Source organism: Felis catus, chromosome X (genome assembly GCF_018350175.1).
Source record: "Felis catus isolate Fca126 chromosome X, F.catus_Fca126_mat1.0, whole genome shotgun sequence".
Lineage (NCBI taxonomy): Eukaryota > Metazoa > Chordata > Mammalia > Carnivora > Felidae > Felis > Felis catus.
The window spans coordinates 39650187-39672593 of record NC_058386.1 but is presented as its reverse complement, the minus strand read 5'-3'; the positions used below and the strand labels follow the sequence as shown (position 1 = coordinate 39672593).

At 39.9% G+C, this 22407-nt stretch overlaps 1 protein-coding gene across 8 annotated transcripts in view; it reads right to left on the bottom strand.

Moving 5' to 3' along the window:
• Nucleotides 1-5687: 5687 nt before the first annotated feature.
• Nucleotides 5688-22407, bottom strand: part of KDM6A (lysine demethylase 6A) — a 209113-nt gene continuing 192393 nt past the window's right edge. For 7 of the 8 annotated variants that reach the window (XM_023249060.2, XM_023249061.2, XM_023249063.2 and 4 more), the window contains 3 exons: nucleotides 10925-11051; nucleotides 8069-8239; nucleotides 5688-6930 (listed from right to left, as the gene is read on the bottom strand). In XM_023249060.2, coding sequence (XP_023104828.1) covers nucleotides 6901-6930; nucleotides 8069-8239; nucleotides 10925-11051 — 328 coding nt within the window. In that variant the 3' untranslated portion in view covers nucleotides 5688-6900. Of the gene's footprint in view, nucleotides 6931-8068; nucleotides 8240-10924; nucleotides 11052-22407 lie in introns of those variants that run through there. The other variant, XR_006593056.1, reaches the window with a different exon arrangement.

The following is a 22407-nucleotide window of genomic DNA, read 5'->3' as shown; positions in this document are numbered from 1 at the left end:
GACGTGGAAACAACCCAAATGCCGATCAGCAGAATGGTTGAACACACTGTGTTACATTCCTACAATAAAATGCCACTCAACAATAAAAAAGAAGGAACTACTGATACACTCGTCAACACGGATGGATTTCAAAAACATGTTCAGTGAAACAAGTCAAATAAAAAAATACCTCTTGCACACTTCCATTTTTATGAAGTTTAAAGACAGTAAAATTCATCTATGGGGATAGAAATCAGAAAAGTGGTTGCCAGGGGTCCGGGGCAGCAGCAAGGGAAGAAGAGGACGGAATGGAAAAGGACACAAGAGAACTTTCTAGGGTAACGACAGTGCGTTATTCTTGACTGGGGTATAATGGACACGTTTGCCAAGACTCACCAAACTGTGCATTCAAGATCTGTTCAGCTTACTGTAGGTAATAACCATATCTCAAAAAAAAAAAAAAAAAAATCAGGTTTTTAAAACTAGGCAAATAGCCCTTAAATAAAATAAAATGGAAAATTGCTCAACCTTAGTCATTAAAGAAATGCAAATTAACTCTGCCACGATTCCATTTTCACCTACTGTATTTGCAAAACTTCCAAATGCTCCACAATACAGTCTGTTGGCAAGGCCGTAGGAGAAATAGTCTTGTTCGTGCATTTCCAGGGTGAGTGCAACACAGAAGAGCTATGGAGGGCAACATCAAGCAAGACTATATGCACTTAACTTGTGGCTCAGTAATCTACCATTTTACTCTGAAGATACATACGTCCACAAGTACAAAACCACATATGCATAAAGTCATTGAGACATTATTTGAAATAGCAAAAGATTGGAAACACTCCCCAAATATCCCATCGTTGGGAGATGATACGTACAAACAATGGATCCCCGTGAATTGATAATGATTTTTAAGATATATTCAGTGGAGAAAAGTCAAGGTGCCAAAATATGTACACATCCTGCTACATCTTCGGTATACAAGAAGGGAGGTAAGACTCGTGAAACTTTTGAGGAGATCGGCCTTATCTGGAGGAACCGAGTCTTACAGAGGAATTCTAATTCATGGAGTACAAGCCCCATCTGATTTAGAATGATTTATGGCAGGATAATTTGTAGGTTGATCAAGATTTAAAAACTACCCAGGTTTGGGGTGCCTGGGTGGCTCAGTCCCACTCTTGGTTTCGGCTCAGGTCATAATCTCACAGATCGTTGAGTTCGAGCCCTGCGTTGGGCTCTGCACTGATGGTGTGGAGCCTGCTCAAGATTCCGCCCGCCCCTGCCCCTCCCCCTACTCAAGCTGTCTCAAAATAAATAAATAAACCTAAAGACAAAAAGCTACCCAGGTTTTGTAGACACGTGTATTGCCCAATCTTTGGCACTTCCTAGTTTTTCCTTTTTACTGAAATTTCTGATGCATCAGAATTGCATATCTTTTTGAACTCCCCCCCCCCACCAATTATTTTCAGTACCTTAACCCAGAAAATCTTGTTGATCATAGAGTTGAGTACTGACTTCCATTTATTAGACATAGAATCCTTTCCATGTGCACACATCTCAAAATTTGCATCCGAATACATTTAATGAAAGATAATGACATTTAGATCACATATATCAAGTTTTCTAAAGATAACATTCTCCGCTACTTTTCACTCTGCCAAATGTATTATTCCACACAACGTGGAGCGCTAAAGAATGCTTGGCTACAATTAACTACATACGCCTACAAAATGAGTGTTTGCTTCCTCCTCCTTTCTCTCCCCTTACACTCAACAGGTGTTGTATTTGCACATTTGGGGGAGTACGTGTGGTTCAGGTTATTACCTCGTGCCAACCATACCTTTAATCTGAGGTTGGCACACTTGAAAATCATGTGTTGGATATGTTAAATCAGATTCTCACCTAAAATAGACTGGTAAATGGTAGATCGTGTATAGAAAAAATGCCCTACTCATCATTATACCGAAAATATTCTATTTATACATTTTCTTGTCACAGTTCCCTGAAGTGCCATTATTTGACTTTAGGATGGAACCACTCAGTAGACATCACTAAGACTTAACGGGACCGTCCCTTTCCTCTATCATTTCCATTTCCTCAAATCCATTGCTTGTATCTTCCTGATAACGTGTCATCTTTTGCAACCAGCACTGTGGGTCCTAGTGCAGCATACATCCATGCTTCCTTTCTAAGAGTGCAAAAATCTAGGAGTAGGACGTTGGGAAGACTACTCCCAAATGCTTCTTCTGAAGACCGGCTTAAACACTAGGCCATACATCCCAGCTTGCCAGGGGAGCCCAATTTATGGCTACTGCCCTGTCCCAAGAATTAGCAATTGTGCCCCTTTTTGACCTCAAAAGCATTCTGGTTTGGACTACAAAAGAAATGGTTGGCCCGATTACAGGTTACCACATTTAAAGACATCTTTCTCTTGTTAAATACTCAAAATGAAAAGTCTCTTTCAAGTATGACTGTACAGAGTAAGCGCTCAGCGATTCCTAGTTCTCTGCAGTGGGAGGTAGAATAAATAGCGAGCACTACTCTGGAGTCGGATCACTACCACAGTTGAACATTTAATGACCACAAACCTTGGGGGAAGTTATGGGAGCTCTCAGTTTACTTATCTGTAAGATGGGGATACAAGAGTACCTAACTCAGAGGGTCACCGTGAGGACTAAAAAGAATACACAAGTAGTCGGTAAATGATAGGCATCTGTAGGCCACGCTAAAAAATTACCCTCCTTGGGGTCCCTGGGTGGTTCAGTCGGGTAAGCACCTGACTCTTGATTTCAGCTCAGGTCAGGATCTCCCAGTTCGTGAGCTCGAGCCCCGTGTCGGAGGCTGCCTGGGATTCTTTCTCCTTCTCTCTGCCCCTCCCTCGCTGTGTCGAAATAAACATTGAAAAAAAAATTAAACGAAATACCATCCTTATTTCCCCGTTCAACTAAAAAAGTAGGTCTTCCTTTCAAAAACAAAACACTACACGGGTTGCTTCACGATATATATGCACAACGCTATGACTGTGCAAAGCACTCCAGGACAATGAGACAAAATATGTAAAATCGGTGATCTGTTTGCTGTTCACCAGAGACCAATATCATCTCAAACTGAGGGCTCCTGGAAAGACCAAACGGACAAGTCCATCAAACTCCAAATTCAATACCTTCTTCCATCCACGGCAATTTAGGTGCCTGCTCCACTGAGGGTGCTCTGGCAAGTGTCGCCAACCATCTTGTGCCGACCCGGAAAAAATCCCTTTCACTCTCATCTTTGCAGTATGGTGTGGTTATTTTTCAAAAGCTCGTTTGTCTACCACCGCTCGGGCGGTTTAGCTTTCTCCTCCTTTGCAATCCCCTGTTCTCTCATACGCTGACATTCCTTGGCGGGTATCTGGTCTACCTCTCCTCACCAGTTCCTGGGTAATCTTCTCTCTTCTGGTTCTGAGCACCACCTCAATGAACAGCAGATACACGGTTCCAGGCCAGGCCTCTCCTAATTCCAACTACTTAGATGCCCTACAAGTAGTTCATGATCTTCTGCCTCTAGAAACACCCTTCGGTGATTTCCTATTTACTTTTGGTCTTCCCCATCTGTGCTCTTATTCCCAACCTTACAACATCCCAAGTTCAAATCCAAATCCTCTCTTCCTTGGATTTCTCTGCTTTGGAGATCTCCCTCCGGCAGCAATGCACAGGATTAGAGGGAGTGTGTTAAAGCAGGTAGGAAGACGACAGCAAATCCAGTGCTGTTTTTTTGTTTAAATCTCATGGACGGTCCCGTATTAACTACAGGGCAAAGTGTCAACACCTCTCATGGCAGAGGCAGCTTTCCAACATCTCGGAGCTTTCCTGCCCTTTCCAGTTGTCTGTTAGCACTCCTCCCACTCCTTAGCCAAAGTTCCCAAACCCTCTTGGCTCAGGAGGGTGTGATGATGTAAACCCCACTGAAATGTAGGCCCCAATATTACTCACCCTTCTTGTCACCTGTTCTAGGGTTTGCCTGATAGATTACATGCGTCTCCCATATAGATGTGTGTGTGGAGGGCAGAGAACGGGGATTACATCTTAGGTTTGCTTTTTAGGAGATGCTAAGTGAGTAATACTACATGAAAATATACACGACAATAAAGATTTAACGACTAGGTTCTGAGAAGCAGACACTTCATTTAAGTTAAATCCATAGCATCATGCGATCTTACATTTCAGTTGAAAATGTGAAGGTTCTGTTAATTTACTACTTTTAAAACCTGAGCTTTTATTTCCAAGTGAAGAAGCCAATTTTTAATTGATTTAACATATAAATAGGTAAAGCAAGTTGAACTGCTCTACCGATGGTGTACGATTTCCTATTTAACTGGTGACAGTGAGAGAATATGATTCAGTTCCCACTATCTGGGTCAACATCGGCTTCTTTGTACATTTTGTAGTTAGCTTCTTTCTCTAAACAATGTGTGTGCATTACGATGCAAACTTGTTTCATTATTAAGGCATCTGGATAAAGTGTGCTTTTAACGGGATTTACCTATACACAGAGCAGTAACAAGAACAAAAATTCCTCTATTTCTTCTGAAATATGAAACATATAAATTATAATAAAGGATATTCAATTGATGAAAAGAAAGCAGTTTACACAAGACTTTGTCTATGTAGTTTATACTTCAGAGTAACGATACATTTGATTTCTCTCTCCTATGCTCTTACCCATTCAAAGACTAAGGACTAAGCTGGGCAAGTGTTATTTTTGACATAGAACTTCCACGTGTGTATCGATGAAACAGCACTAAAGTATTCCTAAACGTCAGACAACGTATATTCATCTCGGCAATAAAGTATCTTGATAAAACCAGAGAAAATAAGACACCGTGTCAGCAAGATAAACTAGAACTGTTTAAGTAGCATTTAGGGCATAGCTTTAGCATTCTTAGAACCTTTGCTTCTGGATAGTGGCTTGCAACTTTTATTTACAGAAATGTCTGCCTTGAGTTACTTCAAAAATATTAGTGGTTACACATCCTAAGCAGCACTTAGAGAAGCACTCTTGCTCCTTAACTAAAATAGATTTGTAATTATTTCCTTCTGAAATTATAAATAAGAGATGATTGCTGCTAGTAGATATTCAATATTTACTAAATTAACTAATTAAATAAAATATCTCCATGCTTTCAAGCCTTCGAACTGTTTCCAGGAGGACAACGTACTCCAAAACTATCTGAACAAGAATACTTGATTAATGCAATCAGCACGGCATTTCCCCAGATAGGATTATAAATTCTCTTTAGTCATAAATAGAACTTCATTTATAGCGTTCTCTATGCTTCTTCACCAAAGCTTCCCGGAAAAATCTGATAAAAAGAGAGTATGTGCCAAATGCAAGGTGCCATTGTTACAAAACGAAATCCTACTGTTGTCCATTAGAAGGGACCTGTTGATGGTAATATAGCTGGCTATATTTTTACCAGTGATGTGGATTTGTAGACTCTCCCCCCACCACCCCAATCACGTCATGCAAGCAGGAAAGCATGAAATTTAAAACTGCCTAACATTAAAAAATAAGTCTCTTTTAATTTATTTGCATTCTAAAATAGAGCCCTTATCTGAACCTTTTTTCCATATAAAACTCTGCTTAGTGATGTACAAGATTTATCAAGCCCACGTCACATTCCCTTTAAAATCTGAAGTTCAATCACTATGTGTTTTCTACTATTATACTATGTTTTGGCCACAAGTGTTTATTGGTCTGTCATTGCAGTAATTTGCAACTTCACAATAAACCAGTCTGACATTTTGGGTCTTGAAGATACATACCATATATATTTCTTTAAAAATAATCATACTTTTGTAAGCAATACTTTACAGTAGACACCTCAAAAATCTACCATAGATGTGAAACTTAAAACGAGAAAAATTTAAGTTCTAAATCTTTATACATATATATCCAGATTTCTATATATATTATATATACATACAGAAGTATATATAAAATATATATAATCAGATTTGAAAAATGAACAAAAACTGGGCACTGTACATAAAGTCTTTTTAAAACTCAAACAATAGAAAACTCTTTAAACATTAAACAATTTTAATAAAAGTTTCTGTACAATGCTAAGCAGTTTTATTTACACATAGAAAATGTAATAGGAGTAGTGTTTGAAATTACAGAACTCCTTAAAATTTCAATGGCAGGTAAATCTGGAAAAAATAACAGCATTCCATTCACAAATATTTTCAAGCAATAAATATGTATTTATAAATAGTGTAAATTTACATCAAGATTAGAAACAAAAATCACAAATCTGAAGTTTATTCCTTAGTCTATGTGCAATCCATTATCTTTGTGACTTGGCTGTTAATTTTTTAAACATTTTTATTTAGGAACCAAAAGTGTAATAACCGTCATGGTTTCAAAACAAGACAGAAAAAACATAAAAGCAGTAAAAAAGTTCCTTACCTAACTTTTCACATTAAAAAAAAGTTGACCAAAGAAAGACTTAAAATTGCTAACTACCTTACAAAGAAATGACCAGCTAGGCTAGTTGTTTTTTTTTTTTTTTTCCAAGGAAAATTCTGAAGGGGAAAAGATAGATGAAAACCAATTCGTCAGCCCAGAAATAGAGAAATATAAAAGAGGTCGTTTTCAAGTCAGTAGTCTGTATGATTTTGCCAGTTTTGTCAGATATATACAAAACATGGAATTTATTATTCTTTTTTCTCTGAAGTACAGCTGATCAGCTTCAGGAGAGTCCCGGAGTAGGAGCAGTGCTCTCCCCTGTCCAGTTGGGTGACACTCGGCACTGGGAAGGTTGCATAGACACAGTTTTCAGCCAGCAGCCTTACGAGATAGCTACAAAAACCAGTGGTGCAGAACTGAGTTACTTCCTGAATAGCAGAAAAGGTCTCATTTAGCGTCCATGGAACACTATCAAGATGAGGAGGATGGTAATGGAGGAGCCTGCAAATAAAAGGGACGTTACTTTGGTATTCGCACTGTTAACGGTGTTCCCTAGCTCAAGGCTACAGGCACAGTCGGCCTCTGAAGGTAGGCGAAGTAAGGGTTCTGAAGAAAGTTCAAGGGCCTGCTACACAATGTCAAGGAGTAACTTCCCTTACCTTTCTCCCACCTGGGCAATGTTCCTAAGGGTCTGAGACCACTGCTCTACTCAGCGCACCCACCTTTTTCTGTACTTCGCCAATCAGTCAAAACCTCTTAGGATAAGTTATTAGGATGCCCATATTTTAGACTGCTTCCAAACAAACAAAACAAAAAAGGCTGGTGGAAAATGATTTCATGGATTTGAATTTCATCAGTGGCTCGCTTCAGAACCTATCTCAACGAGATCATATATTTTGCTGAACATAATTCCAGAGCATTGTCTTCTTCTTCAAGCGATCTTGAAGACCATGTAAGTGAAAACGGGAGCTACATTTCAGTAATTCAGTTTCTGATCACATATGTAAGAGAAAAGTACTGGAGGAAGTCAACAATTCGTAAATTATATCTGTGTTTCTATTCATGAAACTATTGATACGCTAGAGTAAAAAGCTTCCCCCTAAGCATCTGCTGGTTAACATTAAAAACTGTGTAAAACTTGTAAGTATACTTGAATTTCATAAGGTTATGTAACGTACCAGGAAGTTAAGCTCCATCAAATATTCCCGGGAGGTTAATAGTTCTGGTAACGACAAAACTTTAAATAAATATAATTAGCTGTAAAAGCCGAAGTCTATTTAAGACCACACTTACGGATTCATTTTGTGGACACTAATAACCTATGTACACATTTTATCAACTGAAATCGAATGACACAAAGGCTATGACAGTGTTCTAAAAGCACAGAAAGATTTTAAAATGTCATTATTGTGACATTATTCAGCCTTGGACTCACCCAGGAAGAAAAGTGAAAATGAAATACACCAAGTTCATAGGAATAAATACTTGGAAGGAATGATATGACTGTTTCCTCATGCAGTATCCAACAAGCGAAAGGAAAATTTAAATATTCCATTACCTCCTACTTTTCAGGTGGCAGAACAAACACTGCCGCTTCCCTATCCAGCTAAGTATGTACTCACATGTTCATTTCACTTACTAATGTAAATTGGTCATAGACTTGCATCAGGTCCTCCATTTTATACTGTTCTAGCACCACAAAATTTTCCAGGTTTCCGCTGGTTTTTCGTGCACAATCTTGGCAATGCACTATGTAGGTCTTTCGAGAATTGCTCTCATTAGTGACAAAGAGCAGATCAAAAACCTCCACCTATTTTTATGCAAGAGAAAAAGCATTCAGTGGAGATCATGGTATTTATTTATTGTACTGTTTTGGTATAACCACAGAATTCTGCTTTACGTGGAATTGTGGACAGTGATCTCTGGTTAAGAGTAGGTACTAAGGGGCGCCTGGGTGGCTCAGTCGGTTAAGCACCCAACTTCGGCTCAGGTCATGATCTCGCGGTCCGTGGGTTGGAGCCCCGCATTGGGCTCTGTGCTGACAGCTCAGAGCCTGAGCCTGCTTTGGATTCTCTGTCTCTCTCTCTCTCTCTGCCCTCCCCCTGCTCTCACTCTCTTTCTCTCTCAAAAGTAAATAAACATTAAATAAAAAAAAGAGTAGGTACTAAGACAAACGTGGTCATGTCTGAGAATATTTTAAGAGAGCCAGGTATATTCTGTACCAAACCCAAAGACATGGGTGGCACGGCACATGTAGGGGAACGATCTCAGAGAATGACACACTCGTTACAACCACTGGCAAAAGCCTAGTTCAAAGGCTGATCAAGGTCAGCCTATTTTTGTTTTGAATCCAAAACACTGGCATACAACCATAAGAAAGTGATTGTTATTTTCCATTTACTTGTCGGTACTCATCACAGAGTACTGTCTTCTCCCACAGACTGAGCTCCTCAGATGAAGACTATGCTTTACTCACTTTTGTACCCCCAGAACATACCACAGTGCTCACACAAACCTCAAACCCTACGTGGTGAATAAATATAATCTGATTTTACAGATGAGGAAACTGAAGAGGTCAGTGACGGTGAGCATTCAGTTATAAGCCTCATGTGAGGGGACAGGAGTACAAGCAAAAAGTGTGCTCATGAGTATCGGATGATTTTAGAAATAATAACCTCTACCTTTTACAGAAAGACTGATGAATTGCTAAGGTTCAGGGGGGATAAGAAAGAACAGTTAGGGATAGGAGTCATTCTCAAATTCTGAAAAGCTTATACACTTTTTTTTTTTGAGGCATAACACACCTATCTGATCTCCCAAAGACTTCTGAGAGAGAGCATGAGCCAGCGAGTGGGAGAGAAGCAGAGGGAGGGGAAGATTGAGACTCTTAAGCAGGCTCCACGCCCAGTGCACAGCCTGATGTGGGGCTTGAACTCATGACTCTGAGATCAGGACCTGAGCCGAAATCAAGAGCCGGATGCTTAACTGAGCCACCCGGGTGCCCATGATCTCCCAAAGATTTAACTTTGGCCAGTTATACAACATCAGAGTAGCTGATGGATTCAACCATTTCAAATAAACGTGTCAGAATACAGAATTTCAAGGTCTGAAATGGATCACTAATATCCTTGGCTTTGGCAAATCCTTGAATTTATACAATCAAATTCAATGAATTTATTCAATGAGAATACTCTCATGACCTCATGTCTTCTTTGAACAGCGTGTTCACTAAAATCTCAGTATTCACCCACCATTTTACCATTACTATCAATGAACAACAACGTGAACCTCATGATCCGAACTAGAAAATTTGTGAGCATTCTTCAACCTGTCCCTCACTTCTGCCATTTGATGAGTTGTCTTGTGGATTTTACTCTCTAAATATTTTTGAATTCCTCTCCTTCTTTAATATGCACACTACAATCTAGGGAAGGCCTTAGGATAACAACTCTTAATTAAGACCCCTGTAACATAGCTTCCTATCTCCATTCTCTCCAATCACATTTCTCTTTGAAACACATACCCACCGTTGCTGATGCTCAGCAAAGCTTCCTACCACCTAGACTTGTAAGTAGAATTTGCATTGCCTGTGTGCCAGCCACACTGGACTTAACCCTTTTTTGAATAAGCCATTCCATTTCCCAAGTCGTGCCTCATAGTAACATTCACTCTACCTCTACTTCTCACCATTTTTTAGCCCACCGAAGTCACACTCACTCATCCTTGAAGGATGGACTCAAACTTTAATACTTTTGTGAACTCTTACACCGATACCAGGAGGGAAAATTAGGTCCCCCTCCCCCTCAGTGTTATCGTAAGTCAGTAAGACCAACCTCACATTCACCACAGGCTCATGTACAATTAGTTGTTTATAATTGGTCTTCTCCGAGTAGAACGTAAGCTCCTTCGGAACAGGTACCACATTAATATCGGTTTCTGCTTCTCTTGCCAGCCTTGGCCACAGGAGATTGACCAACGTCTTATGAATTACACTAGAGCGAACAGTGATCTGCCTGGAGCTGTACCAAGCTACATCCACTTTCCTGTCTTCTGCATACATCTGGCTTATTCCCAGTTTAAAATCTCAAGACTAAACTTCTTGATGATCATCATTTGTTAAAATATCCCTCAGAGGACACTGTAGATTACTTTTAGAATTAATTCATTGTTACCGAAACAGTATGTCCTGAGATTCAATTTTAATGAAACAGCTAAGTAACAAGAAAATAACAAGCCTGAACACAATGTCAATTGCAGGAAGCTGCAGGACAGAAGAGCATAAACACATTTCAAATAAAAGTAACTAAAGAGAATCCAAAAAAGTAGGGAGGTAAGAGGCTTTATAAAATAACAAGATTGAACACAATGTCAAATTCAGTAAGCTGCAGGACATATGGGTATACGTAACATTTTAAAGAAAAGTCACTGGAGAGAAACCGAAAGTAGAGAGGTAAGAGGCTTTCCAAAACAACTGTGGATAACAACGGTTACTTACCTCACAAATGCTACAGTAATGCGCAGGCTCTTCTTTTGTCCGCCCATGCCATATAATCTCTTTTCCTGCAGCAATGAGAGCTTCCCTCAATGTCTGACACTGCTTCAGAGTTCTCAGAAGACAATACCTATTATGGGGGAAACATTATTTATGACCAGCAACAGAAGACTGGATGTTTTTAGCATAAGAGATGAACTACCAGAAATATAGAAATGCCAAGAGACCAGGTTGTAATATCTGTGACTTTATCTTTTGTCAATTTCTCAGACAGTGTCTTAATTAAAAAAAAAAAAAAAAATACGGCCAACGCTCAGCAAGTCTGATGACAATATTAGATCATTTAAAGATGAAAATGGATATCTGAATATCAAAATATAGTGACCTTAATATAAAAAACAAAAACAAAAACAAAACAAAACAAAAAACAAAAACAACCCTGACTCCTTGCTTTAAATAGAAGTTGCTAGTTTTGGCTCTTATTTGGGCAAGTCAATTAACCTCTTTGGGAGTCAATGTCCTCACCCTTGACCTAAGGGGTATAAATTCCAGATATGAACTGCTATGATTCTATTAAGGCAGGAAGACACATTATTTCTATCACTACTACCTGGACACTCGTAAACAGCATCGTCTGCGTAACTGCTTCTGAAACTTCTGAGTCTATACACAGAAAACCATGTATAGATTTAGGCACTACACGATACAAAATTGGTTTCTCTACAGTGCTAAAGAAGAAAAAAAGACATTACTTGATTTTAACTTGAGGATAATAGAGTGGAATCTTTCATTTACACGACCATGAGTGCACTCTTCTATAACTTTTCTACACTCATGATACTAACGATACAGTGAATCCTCAATTTGTGCTGGTTTCCCTACAGTTTGCTGTCATTGCTTGGAATTGTCTGCTAAATTCTCTTAACTCTCCTGTGAATTACTGGCTCAGGTTCTCCATTTGAAAGAGGCTGGACTAGAAGATCTCTAAGGTACTTTTCAGCTCTCAAATTCAGAGACAATGAAAATGCCCTAAAGAAAAGGTAATGGGTTTAGCAACTGAGTACTGTCTGAAAGCAAAGTTCCTGCCTATTTTATTCACTGCCTAGGACAGTGCCTGGCATATAGTAGGTGCTCAATAAACATGATTACTTAAGTGAAATTTAAAGCATATTTAATTTCTCTTAATTTACATTTCCTTTCTATTTCCTAAGTTACAAGGTCATAGCATTGTTACTCATCAGAACCCATGTAAATTCAAACCAAGGTAAAAAAGATGACTAAAAATATGTGTTAATTTATTTAACAAATAGACAACAACAGCAGCTTTACAGTTGTAAGGCAGATCCTTTCAGTTTCACATTCAAAGAATTTCACTCTTAGTTTGGCTCCGGCAATTGTTGTGTTTAACTTACGTAGAAACCAAGTAACGCTTTCGATTCTGGTTGCAGGTCAAAGGTAGGGCAGCTGTGTGTGGAAGGGGCGGCAAAGAGGTGTCAGGGGAGGTAGCAAGTAAAAAGTCAGATCAGGGCAAAAAGAGAGGGCATGTAATTCTAGACTGTGCCACCAGCTCTTGAACAGTACCTGCTCCTCCCTTTTTAACCTCTCCGTGTCACATACAATTCGCCCCTGATGCCACTGAGCTTACTGAACAAGTTTTCCAAGCAGGGCCTCAAAATAAGGTCTCTTTCACAGGAAAGTAACGCCTAAAACTTTGCCGACACCTTTAGAAGATTTGCAGACTCCGCTACGCTCTTGTGTGAGAGAACAAACAGAAGTAATAATACAATAAAGGACATAAATAGTAAAACGTAAGAAACAGGAAGCATGGTATTAGGGACTTGAGACATGTTATGCCACATAACCCTGTGCAAGAGGCACATCTCCATCTTACGAATGAGCAAACTAGGGTTCAGAGAAGCAAAATTTGTGTGATGTCATAAAGCTTATTTTGAAATGGTTTGTAAAAACAAAACCTCCAGCCTCCGCTATCTCACACTGTACTTTCTTCTTGCTGGTCTCTCTTCCTGTCTTTCTACCTGCCTGCTCCCCCCACCCCCCCCCCTTCTCTTTTGAAGATGAGATTCTTAAAAGCTCAGCAAATTTAAGTTTTTGTTTTTCAAACACACAGCCTGGCTTCTGTGGAGTACTACTCCACTCTACTCAGCGAATGAACTTTAACCTCCAATGCTACAGACCACTTTGGTAGACTACAGTTTATAATTTATGGCTCATCGGGTAGTTTCACCCAGAAAAAGGCGATTAGTATGTATTTTTTCCTGCAAACAATGAAGGGTTAGAGCTAGGGTTATTAGGAGTAAATACTAAGCCATGAGTATTCTGCTTCTGGAATCACAGCTCCAGAATTTTTATTTTGGGAGACTAGAAAACCGTCAATTCAACTAATGTGATCTGACAACGAATCACCAAATTGTGGCTTCCCCCCCTTGTCCTTAGGTCTTTTCCTTCAAAGTTTTTGTTTCTTCCCATTTTCAAAAGGTAGCAGTTGAAACAGAAGGAGAATTGAGAGAAACAGAGGCTCTTCTGGAGTCCACAGCAATGAGCAGGTCCTAGAGAAAGGATGTGATTCAACTGAAGGGTAGGGAAAAATCCATAGAAAATAAAAACATTTGGGGAAAGGATTCCTAGAAAGATCTAATATTCAAGACTTAACAGTCACCTGTTCTGCTTTGGTTAATCACAGACTCTGATTTCATATGAAGACAACATTTGAGTGTATCGAAGAGCTAAAAAGTAAGAATCAAACAAAATCACTGCTGTCGTTTCCTCTTCACTTCCGTTTTGATGAGTTTTAATAAATTTATCTTACAGCAATGAAGAATGCAACTTGTTAAAAGCGAAATACATCACTAGCAAAAAGTGTAAAAATGTAGAAGACAGAAGATGCTGTTTTTAACAGATGCATTTTAGGAACAGGGTCAGAAATGATTTCAGGAGCTAGAGAGGCAGGGAATTCTTTGACTTTTAAGATCAGTCTGGTGTCAGGACCCAAGCCCTGTTTTTAGCTGTCTGGATGAAAGACTACACAAAAAGGCATGGGATATTAAAGACAGCTCTAGCCTGGAAGAAAACCACAAGGAAGAGGCTGAGTGAGGGCTTGTTGTATTTGAGGTTACACAGTAGAATCTAATCCACCCCAAAAAGCCATCTACAAAGATGGACCCACAAGAGGGATGAACTTTTAGAGAACCATGTTACAAAGGGCCTAGAAATACAAATATACTTGAAATACCAGAATAAGAAAACTCAAGACAAACGTAAGGACAAACGGTAACGTACAATATAATCATAATCAACACACTGGGCAAAAGATAAATAGACAAAAGTATGCCACGAATGCTAGAAGGAAGGAGAAGCTCATCTTCAGTTGAGGGGGGATGGGAAATCACAGCAGTTTCCATAAAGAAGTTGTCAATTTAAATGTGAGCAAGGAGAGGTGGGAGGAAAGGATATTCTAGGCAGAGGGAATGCCATGAACAAAGCTAGTATGGGGATTATTTAGGGGAACAAATACCTGTTCTTACAAGATTTTAATCTTGGGATGGGATTTCTGGGGACAGGAAAATAAAGGAACAAAGCCATAGTGACGTTACGTAACGTTGAAGTTAAGACGACACTGGGAACTACTCAGACGTTCTGGGGGTAACCTGACCAAGTTTCCAAAGTAAGTTCCCAAATATCAGATGAAACATGGATGGGTTAACTTGGCGTGACACTTTCTAAATCTTTACGGTAACAATCTTAGCCACTAAGAAGTAGGTGGTGCACAAAATTAAAGTACACCAAGAGGTGCCTCGCCTTGACCAATCTTCCTGAAAAGAGCCACGCAGGCAAACTGAGCCAACATGTGAGCCTTTGAAACATACCTGCCACCTGTCACTCCAGGGGAGCATTCCTCTAGGACAACAGCGAGTGTCTGAATGTCAGGAAGACATCGAACAGTTTCATTTGAACCAACCACATGGCGGAAAATCAAGGTCTCAGTCAATGATAAAATGGGTATCTTAAGAATTTTAAACTCTTGAATGGAAAATCAAGCATGAAAGCAAATGTTAACCATGAGGATGCAGAGTTTTAGAGTTTTTGGATTTTGTTTATTCAGTGTTCTCACAAAGCAACCGTAATGTTTTACACAATGGTGCTTTAGAAGACCCAGCCCCAGGACAAGGACACCAGGATCTACAGGCACAATGGACTGGTCTTCATGGCTAGCCCCTCTTATCCAATTATCAGGCCAACTGGCGATTACCAAAGAGTTGGACTACACCTCATTTATCCATTTAAAAATGGGAATCAAAGGGAAAAGGGAGCTAATACTGAACAGTTTGCTGTAACGTGTACTCAAAACCTCTGTGCTTGTGATGAAGTTTCTATCACGTAGATAGGGTAATAATCCATGATATGTGCAAACGAAAGGGGGAAACAAAAATACTGTTAGTTTTAAGCGATCTAATCTAGTCTAGGATGTTAGGGACTTGCCTGATCAGAGGATTCATCTAGGCCACTGTGAAAGAGATTCCCAGGGTTCTTCCCATACAGCTCTGAATTTACTTGTTAAGAACAGAGACTAGAGACCTAGTTAGTAAGAGTCTCAGATGATTTTTATGATCAGGCAAGTAAGAACCAGTGCAAACCTCTTACTTCTTAAGCGGTGAGATGGGAAACAAGGTCTAAAACTTGTAGCATTATTTTTCAACAGGCCTTGGTATGATACCAACTTCACAAATTACATGTTTACCATAAGACCATAGACAGAAAACTGCAGAGCAGATAAGAGAACATTCTAGAGCTAGACTGCCTGGGTTCAAATCCCAGCTCCACACATACTTCTTATCCTCCATGCCTCAGTTTCCTTCCTGCAAAAAGATGACACCTAACTTACAGTGCTATTGTGACAATTACATATGTTAGATAAAGTGCTTACATTAGTGCCTGGCAGTTAGTGATATTTAAATTTGACACGTCAAATTCTTAAACCGTGTTGAAATGATTGTATCATGAATAAACCGAAGTTATTTAATTTGAAAAAACGGTGTAATGAATGCCAACCGAAAGTGCAATAATTATACCAAAAAGAACACAAAACAGATTATTTACAAGTATTTGGTCGAGATCCCATTAGGTCAGAATTTCTCAATCTGGGCATTACTGTCATTTTGGGCTGGATAATTCTTTGCTATGAGGGGCTGTCCTGTGCACTGTAGGATGTTTAGCAGTATCCCTAGCTTCTACCCACAAAATACCCGTAGTACCCGTCCCATTCGAATCAGGACATTGCCCTCATGTTCCCTGAGGAAGGGGGCAGGGGGAGGCAAAACTACCCACATTTGAGAACCACTGCACTGGGTCCATGAATATTACCTGAAAACCGGAAGGTGATGGGGGTTTCTATCACTGATATTAATAACTGTAACTACAGCTACCATTTGCTGGGCGCTTACTCTGTGCTAAGACCCACATAATACTTGTGGACGTTATATTAGAAAGACAAAATTCTTATTCCCATTGTTCAGAAAAGGAAACAAAGACCAGTAGGGTTTGGTAATTTGCCCATTCCCCCCACCGCCAATAAATGGAGAAGCTGAGATTTGAAGGCAGGTTGGACTCCAAACAACTACACAGAGCTGCCCTGCCTGGAATATTTCCCTGAGGTATTAAATAGCAGAGAACCTAAGACTTTGGAAAATTACACAGGAAAGGCAAATAACGAACATATAATGATCACATATACACAAAAGGCTCAGAGAAAGCACATAAAGCATTAATATTGTGCATATAAAATGGTACGTTTGAAAACAGAAATATAAAAACAGTGCTTTGTAAGTGGTCAAAAGAATGACAGAATGATATGGCAAGAACTTAAGTTTGTGGGGGTGGTTTTTAATGGACTTGGTACTATTGAAATTTTAGAAAATTTATTTTCAAGTATTGGCTTATAAGTTATTCGCATTTTTAGAAGGTATAATCACCTAGCAGATTACGGGGAGGTTGACAAGAGACTGTATATTGGGAAAACTAGCCTTCTACTCCTTTGCACACTGCCTGATATGCTCCTCCCAAATCTAAGACTTCCTAATATTGAACTTTTCAGAGGAATACGGGGTATCTGGCATTCTGTTTTTGACATCTGAAAATGTACTAAACTACTTATCATCACAGCGGTTTCAGGGGAACTAACTAGTAGGAGGTGGCGAAACCAGAGTTTCCAATGTGTCAGAAACATGCTATCATTACATTAACCTGCTAACAGCCTAACATGATTGCAGCCATTTAAGCTGTATTTGTTGGAATTGGCCTTCTCTACTGAGATTAAATCATTCAACTGCATCTGAGAGAATCTACTACTCTGAAAGCCTGTTCATCTACAGGGAAATCTCATCAGTACCGGCTCCAGAGCTCACTTGCTACACTATCATTTGATTCCTTTTCAAGGGTCCTGTTAAAAGGAATACTTCAATGCTAAAACATAATGAATATACGAGCCTTATGAAAGTGACGTTAAAAAGAGCCTTAGCACTATGCAGGGGGAAAATGCAGGCCACGGCAATGTATCTCAAATATCTGAAAAATGGGAATTATGAATTTTCAAAGAACGTTTCTCTTAGCTCCCAGTCAACCAGTTTTAAAATTAAAACCAAAGGGTAAAAACTGTATATTCTGATGAAGATGGATAAACAGCAGCAATAATCTCCCCACCTTTGATTTTAGGTGTTAAAGTACCTATTTAGTAAAACCTCATTCATGCAAGACCCACCAAGGAGACCACCTATGACATAGTTTTACACTGGAGTGGGAAAGGGGTTTACTAAAAGTAAATGCTGTCAATAGTTCTCAAAAATGTACAACCCAAATAAAATTATGAGAAAGCAAATTCACAACATGGAACTCTGTGTAACACAAAAGTCTGCCCTCTTCAAAAAAAAAAAAAAAAAAAAAAAATCACATAAAAAGACTTGTAGATTTAAAAGAGACCGAAGACACAATGTCTGCATACTGAATTCAGTGTCAGCATAGGGGCTGGTGGGGTGGGGAGATTTAAGAGCTACAAAAAGACATTTTTGGGTAGTTGGGAGAATATCGAATGTAGACTATTAGCTAATTACTATTGAATTTCACATCTTAAATATGTTGAACAGTACTGTGGTTACACGAGAATATCCTTATTCTTAAAAGATGCAGATGGAAGCATTTGGGGTCATATCATAACGTCTGCAAATTACTTTTTCGTATGGCTCAGCCAAAAAACTCTGTGCCATGCGTGTGTATACAGAGACTGCTAAGTGAATGTAGCAAAAACTTATCTGATGACTCCAGATGAGGTTAGATCAGGTATTCACTGTACTCTTCTTTCAACTTGTTTGGCAGATTTTAAAAATTACAAAATAAAAAGTTGGAGGAAAAAGCAGAAACCAGTTCGGGAGCAGGGGTGCGCAGCAATGCGTTATAAGCAAATATGATGTATTTTACGTAAGAACAAGATATCACACTGGAAAGTTCGTCACAGTTCCATGAATTAAAGGAAACGATCGGTAAGCAGCCTCAGGTTTACAGTCTTTCTCATTTCTTTGTGTGGGCACTGTTCTACTTTAAAAATAGCTAATGGTTCAGAAAATTTAACTTGTACCCCTTAGGAGGGAGTCCCCGTTAGCTGGCTGAAAGCCATAAATGTGTACCTCAGACTCCTTCTCTAAGCAGTAGAGCCCTCTAGCCATCTGGTGACCTGACAGAGACTCCCACTAAAACATCATGCGAGGAACTGACGTTCTGCATGTCTAAAGCCCACCAAGCTGGTAATCCCAACCCACACCTAACTAGGTTCCTCTCTTCTTCCTTGACCCCTAGCTTCATCAACTGCACGAAAGTCTCGCTGCCCGGCCCAAGGCAACGCCCCGGGAGCACCGGCCTCCACACCCAGTCCGTCACCAAGTGTCATCTATTTTACCCTCAAACCTTGGTCTCTCCTCTTGTCTGAACTGCAGCGACTATTCTCATTTATTCCTCTAAATCTTCTGTGCTCCATTTTATGCTTCATCTTGCCGCCAACTGATCTGATATGCAAATATGATCATTCAAAAGATTTTAGCAGCCGTTGCCAACGTGAAGTCTACCTGAAATTTTTCGCAACAAAAGTTTAAATCCATACTCTTCAGCTGATGTGAATGAAGAAGTAGGGCTCAGACCCGAAAAGACATTTAAAAGTTTGGTCTCAAGAAGGAGAAACTAAGTTTGCTTATGATGTATGGGGTATGTGGAAAGAAGTTTATGTTCATTTAAACAGTTGAAGGAAATCAAAAGAGAGAGTTACATACTGAGCCTCCACTGCCATTTTTCTAAGGAGTTAGGCTGTTAACTTTAGGAGTCAAGTTCACTGCATTGTGAAATGAAAGAAGTAATCAAGATAATGAACAGTCTTTTGACCATGCCAACAACGTAGGAGGTATTTGGGAGAATGTGAAGCAGAGTATGAAGATTAGAGTATTTTAGTTAAACAGCTAGGATGCAGAAATTGAAAGAGATTGCTACATGACTTACTCAGATAAAGTACTTTATGGAATTGGAGGACTCTGAAGGACCCAACTGGAACTTGGAAAGTGCAAAGAAAAAAAAAAAAAAACCACCAAGAATAACGCTGACTTGTTTAAGCAACTACAGGTAATTCATTCTCAAAATGATATCAAGGAATTAGCACCTTGATAGCACCATTCTCCCACTATTAAATCCCTTGGTGCAAACACACTTTCAACCTCTTATGCTACCGCCAATTTTTCATAAATTTTACTTAAACTCATTTGCTCTCAAAACTTGACCTGAGGCTACAAAATAGTTTTCACTTAGCTCATCAGAGTGACCGTAAGATTTACTGCAGAAATACTAATGTGTTTGGTTTCAGGATAACGTCACAGACCCTACTCGAAGGACAAAATAGATCACATGCGCCTTGTATTACTGTTCTAAACCCAAGGAATTCTGAATACTGAGCTACATTTGGCCGAAGGGGCTTAGGATAAAGGACCATGGAGCTGTAGTCCTGCTACTTCTGTGGGGCCCTTCCTAAATGTACCCCTCTCTCAGAAGTGCCTTGCTCTGTGCTCCCTCATTTTTTTAAGCAGTATCTTCACAAGCAAAGATCACGTATTTGGACGTATTGACTATTTCCCCATTTATTATAAGCGGCCTGAGAAGTCATCAAATCCCTTTCTCCCCGAGCACGATACCACAGCACCAACTCAGTTCACGACAAATATCAAACAAATATGAAGGCACGAAAAGAACTGGGTAGAGCTCAACGGGTGAGGAGATGTGAAGGCACAAGGTAAATTTTGCTTACATTCTTTTTGATTACAACTTAGCTATGAAGACCTAGAACAGAAAAGTCACAGTGTCGATTCACAGTATTTAAGAACTAAAAACAATAATTCAGGGAGGAAGTTAAGCTCCAATCCACTTCTTACATGGAGCAGATACTTTTTTTCTTTTAAAACAGCCTACAAGTCACACGTTCAATGTGTACGGAATGGATCGTTTACCAAAAGAGAATTCAAACAAGGAGAAGAAAGGGGGGAGGTGTAAACATTGCGGTTCAGATTAGAGGCTTCAAAATATGAAAGAGAGTAGTAAAAATAAAATTGAAAATTCAAGCACTCATCGGACGGCATCGGTGGGAACAAGAGCTGACAAAGTAAGTGGGGGTCGGATCTGAGGTACAAAAGGGGATTTTAAAGAAAGAATGAGCTCGTGTGTGTGCCTCTGCATGCTCGGATCAGTTGGTCACTGGGGAGCGCAGCAAGAGAAGTGACTGGGGCATATCAAAGGTAGAAAAGGCCAAGTGCTATGGATGGTGGAGTCAACAGGAGATGAAGAAAACGACTCCAGGCAGAGGAAAGGAATGCCAAGAGAGAACCATTCCTTAAGAGCTGGTACAGCTCACAGGCCAGGACAAACCGATACCAGGCTTGAGGACCAAAGCAATGATGTGGGTACAGTTTTACAGCAACGACGAGCCTGTGGAAAAAGACCCCCTCTGTTTCTGTAACGATATATTCCCCATGCTCTCCTCTGGCCTTTAGTTCGTTCATCTATCCGCTTTTCTTAAATGAAAGTATTCCTCTAAGCTCTGTCCCCAGCTCCTCCCCTTTTCCTTCTCTCAAGGCAAAACCAAACGGCTAGATAGAAGACTCCCCAGTCTGCCAGCTTTAACTTCGCTCTCTGGAGTTCTGCATTTCCTACAGCTTCCGCTAAACAGCTCTATGCAACTATTTTACCGGCTCCTCAAACTTGCCACCGCCCCCAAATGAAGTCCCGTGCCACAGATACATACAAGTGGCTTTTACGCAAGACAGCTATGGGCTTAAATCTTGGCTCTAACCAACTGGGTGACCGTGGGATGCTGAGAGGTATAACTGAGATACAGTCTGGGAAGCACTCTTCTTAGTGCTCAGTGAAGTACCAAACTTCACTTATTAGCTGGCATTATTACTAAAACCATCTAGGATCCAGACTTGAAAACCCAAACTACCTGTGATTCATTCCTCTCTCTTACCATGCAAAAACTTCCTCTATTTATTTCACTGCTAGAAAGATCTGTAGGAAACCCAAATTAGATCCTAGTAGTTAAAAACCCACCAAAAGCTAACAGAATAGACTTAGCGATTGGCACACAATACCCAATCCACCAAGAACTTTTACAACTGTAGTTTATTCTACTATTCGCCACACACTTGTCCTCAAGCTCGAATGTACGCCAACTGTTGTTAACACGTACGTAGCAGAGTTGTGCCCTATATCCGTTTAAGATCATGCAAATATCCAGGCCGGAAGAAGTCGGGGGAGGGAGGAGCCAAAGAGGTAGGTGTTGGGGACAGAATGAGAGCAGGGGGAAGAAAAGATGAGCTGGCCCTCTGGGCAGCAGGACTTCCTCTGAGCCTCTCACAGACCAAGCAGTTTTCCATGCCGAGTATGATCCTAATAGTACAGTAAGGCCCTCCACATAAGCCAACTATTTTGCCTGGTGCTCAAGTGAAGAAAAGGGATTTATTCCCTCATGGGAGAAAAATGTGACTATGCTGGACTGAAGGAGATGTAGTAGGTACTCCTTTGTAGATGAACCGAAGCATCTTTCTGCTGGCGCAAGAGTTGGGTCTTAAACTGGCTTTAGGTGTTCCTCCTCCGTCCTCTGTCCTCTCCCTGCCTCCAAATCTTTACCCTTCGGACAAATTATCTGCTTCCCAGAGTACACTGACTTTTCTGAGTCTGTGGAGCTGGAAAAGAATCCAGTGGACCTGTTGTCGTATTTCGTTCTTATTTATATGCATTTTTCCTTCAAGACAAGACCTACACCTGATACAGTTAGACAAACACACATACCCTCTGTGCCTAGCCCAGAGCCTTGTAACATAGTCAGCAAATATTCATTAAACAAAGTACAAATGAAAGAAAGCGAACAATGCTGGCTGGGGAAAAGTACATTT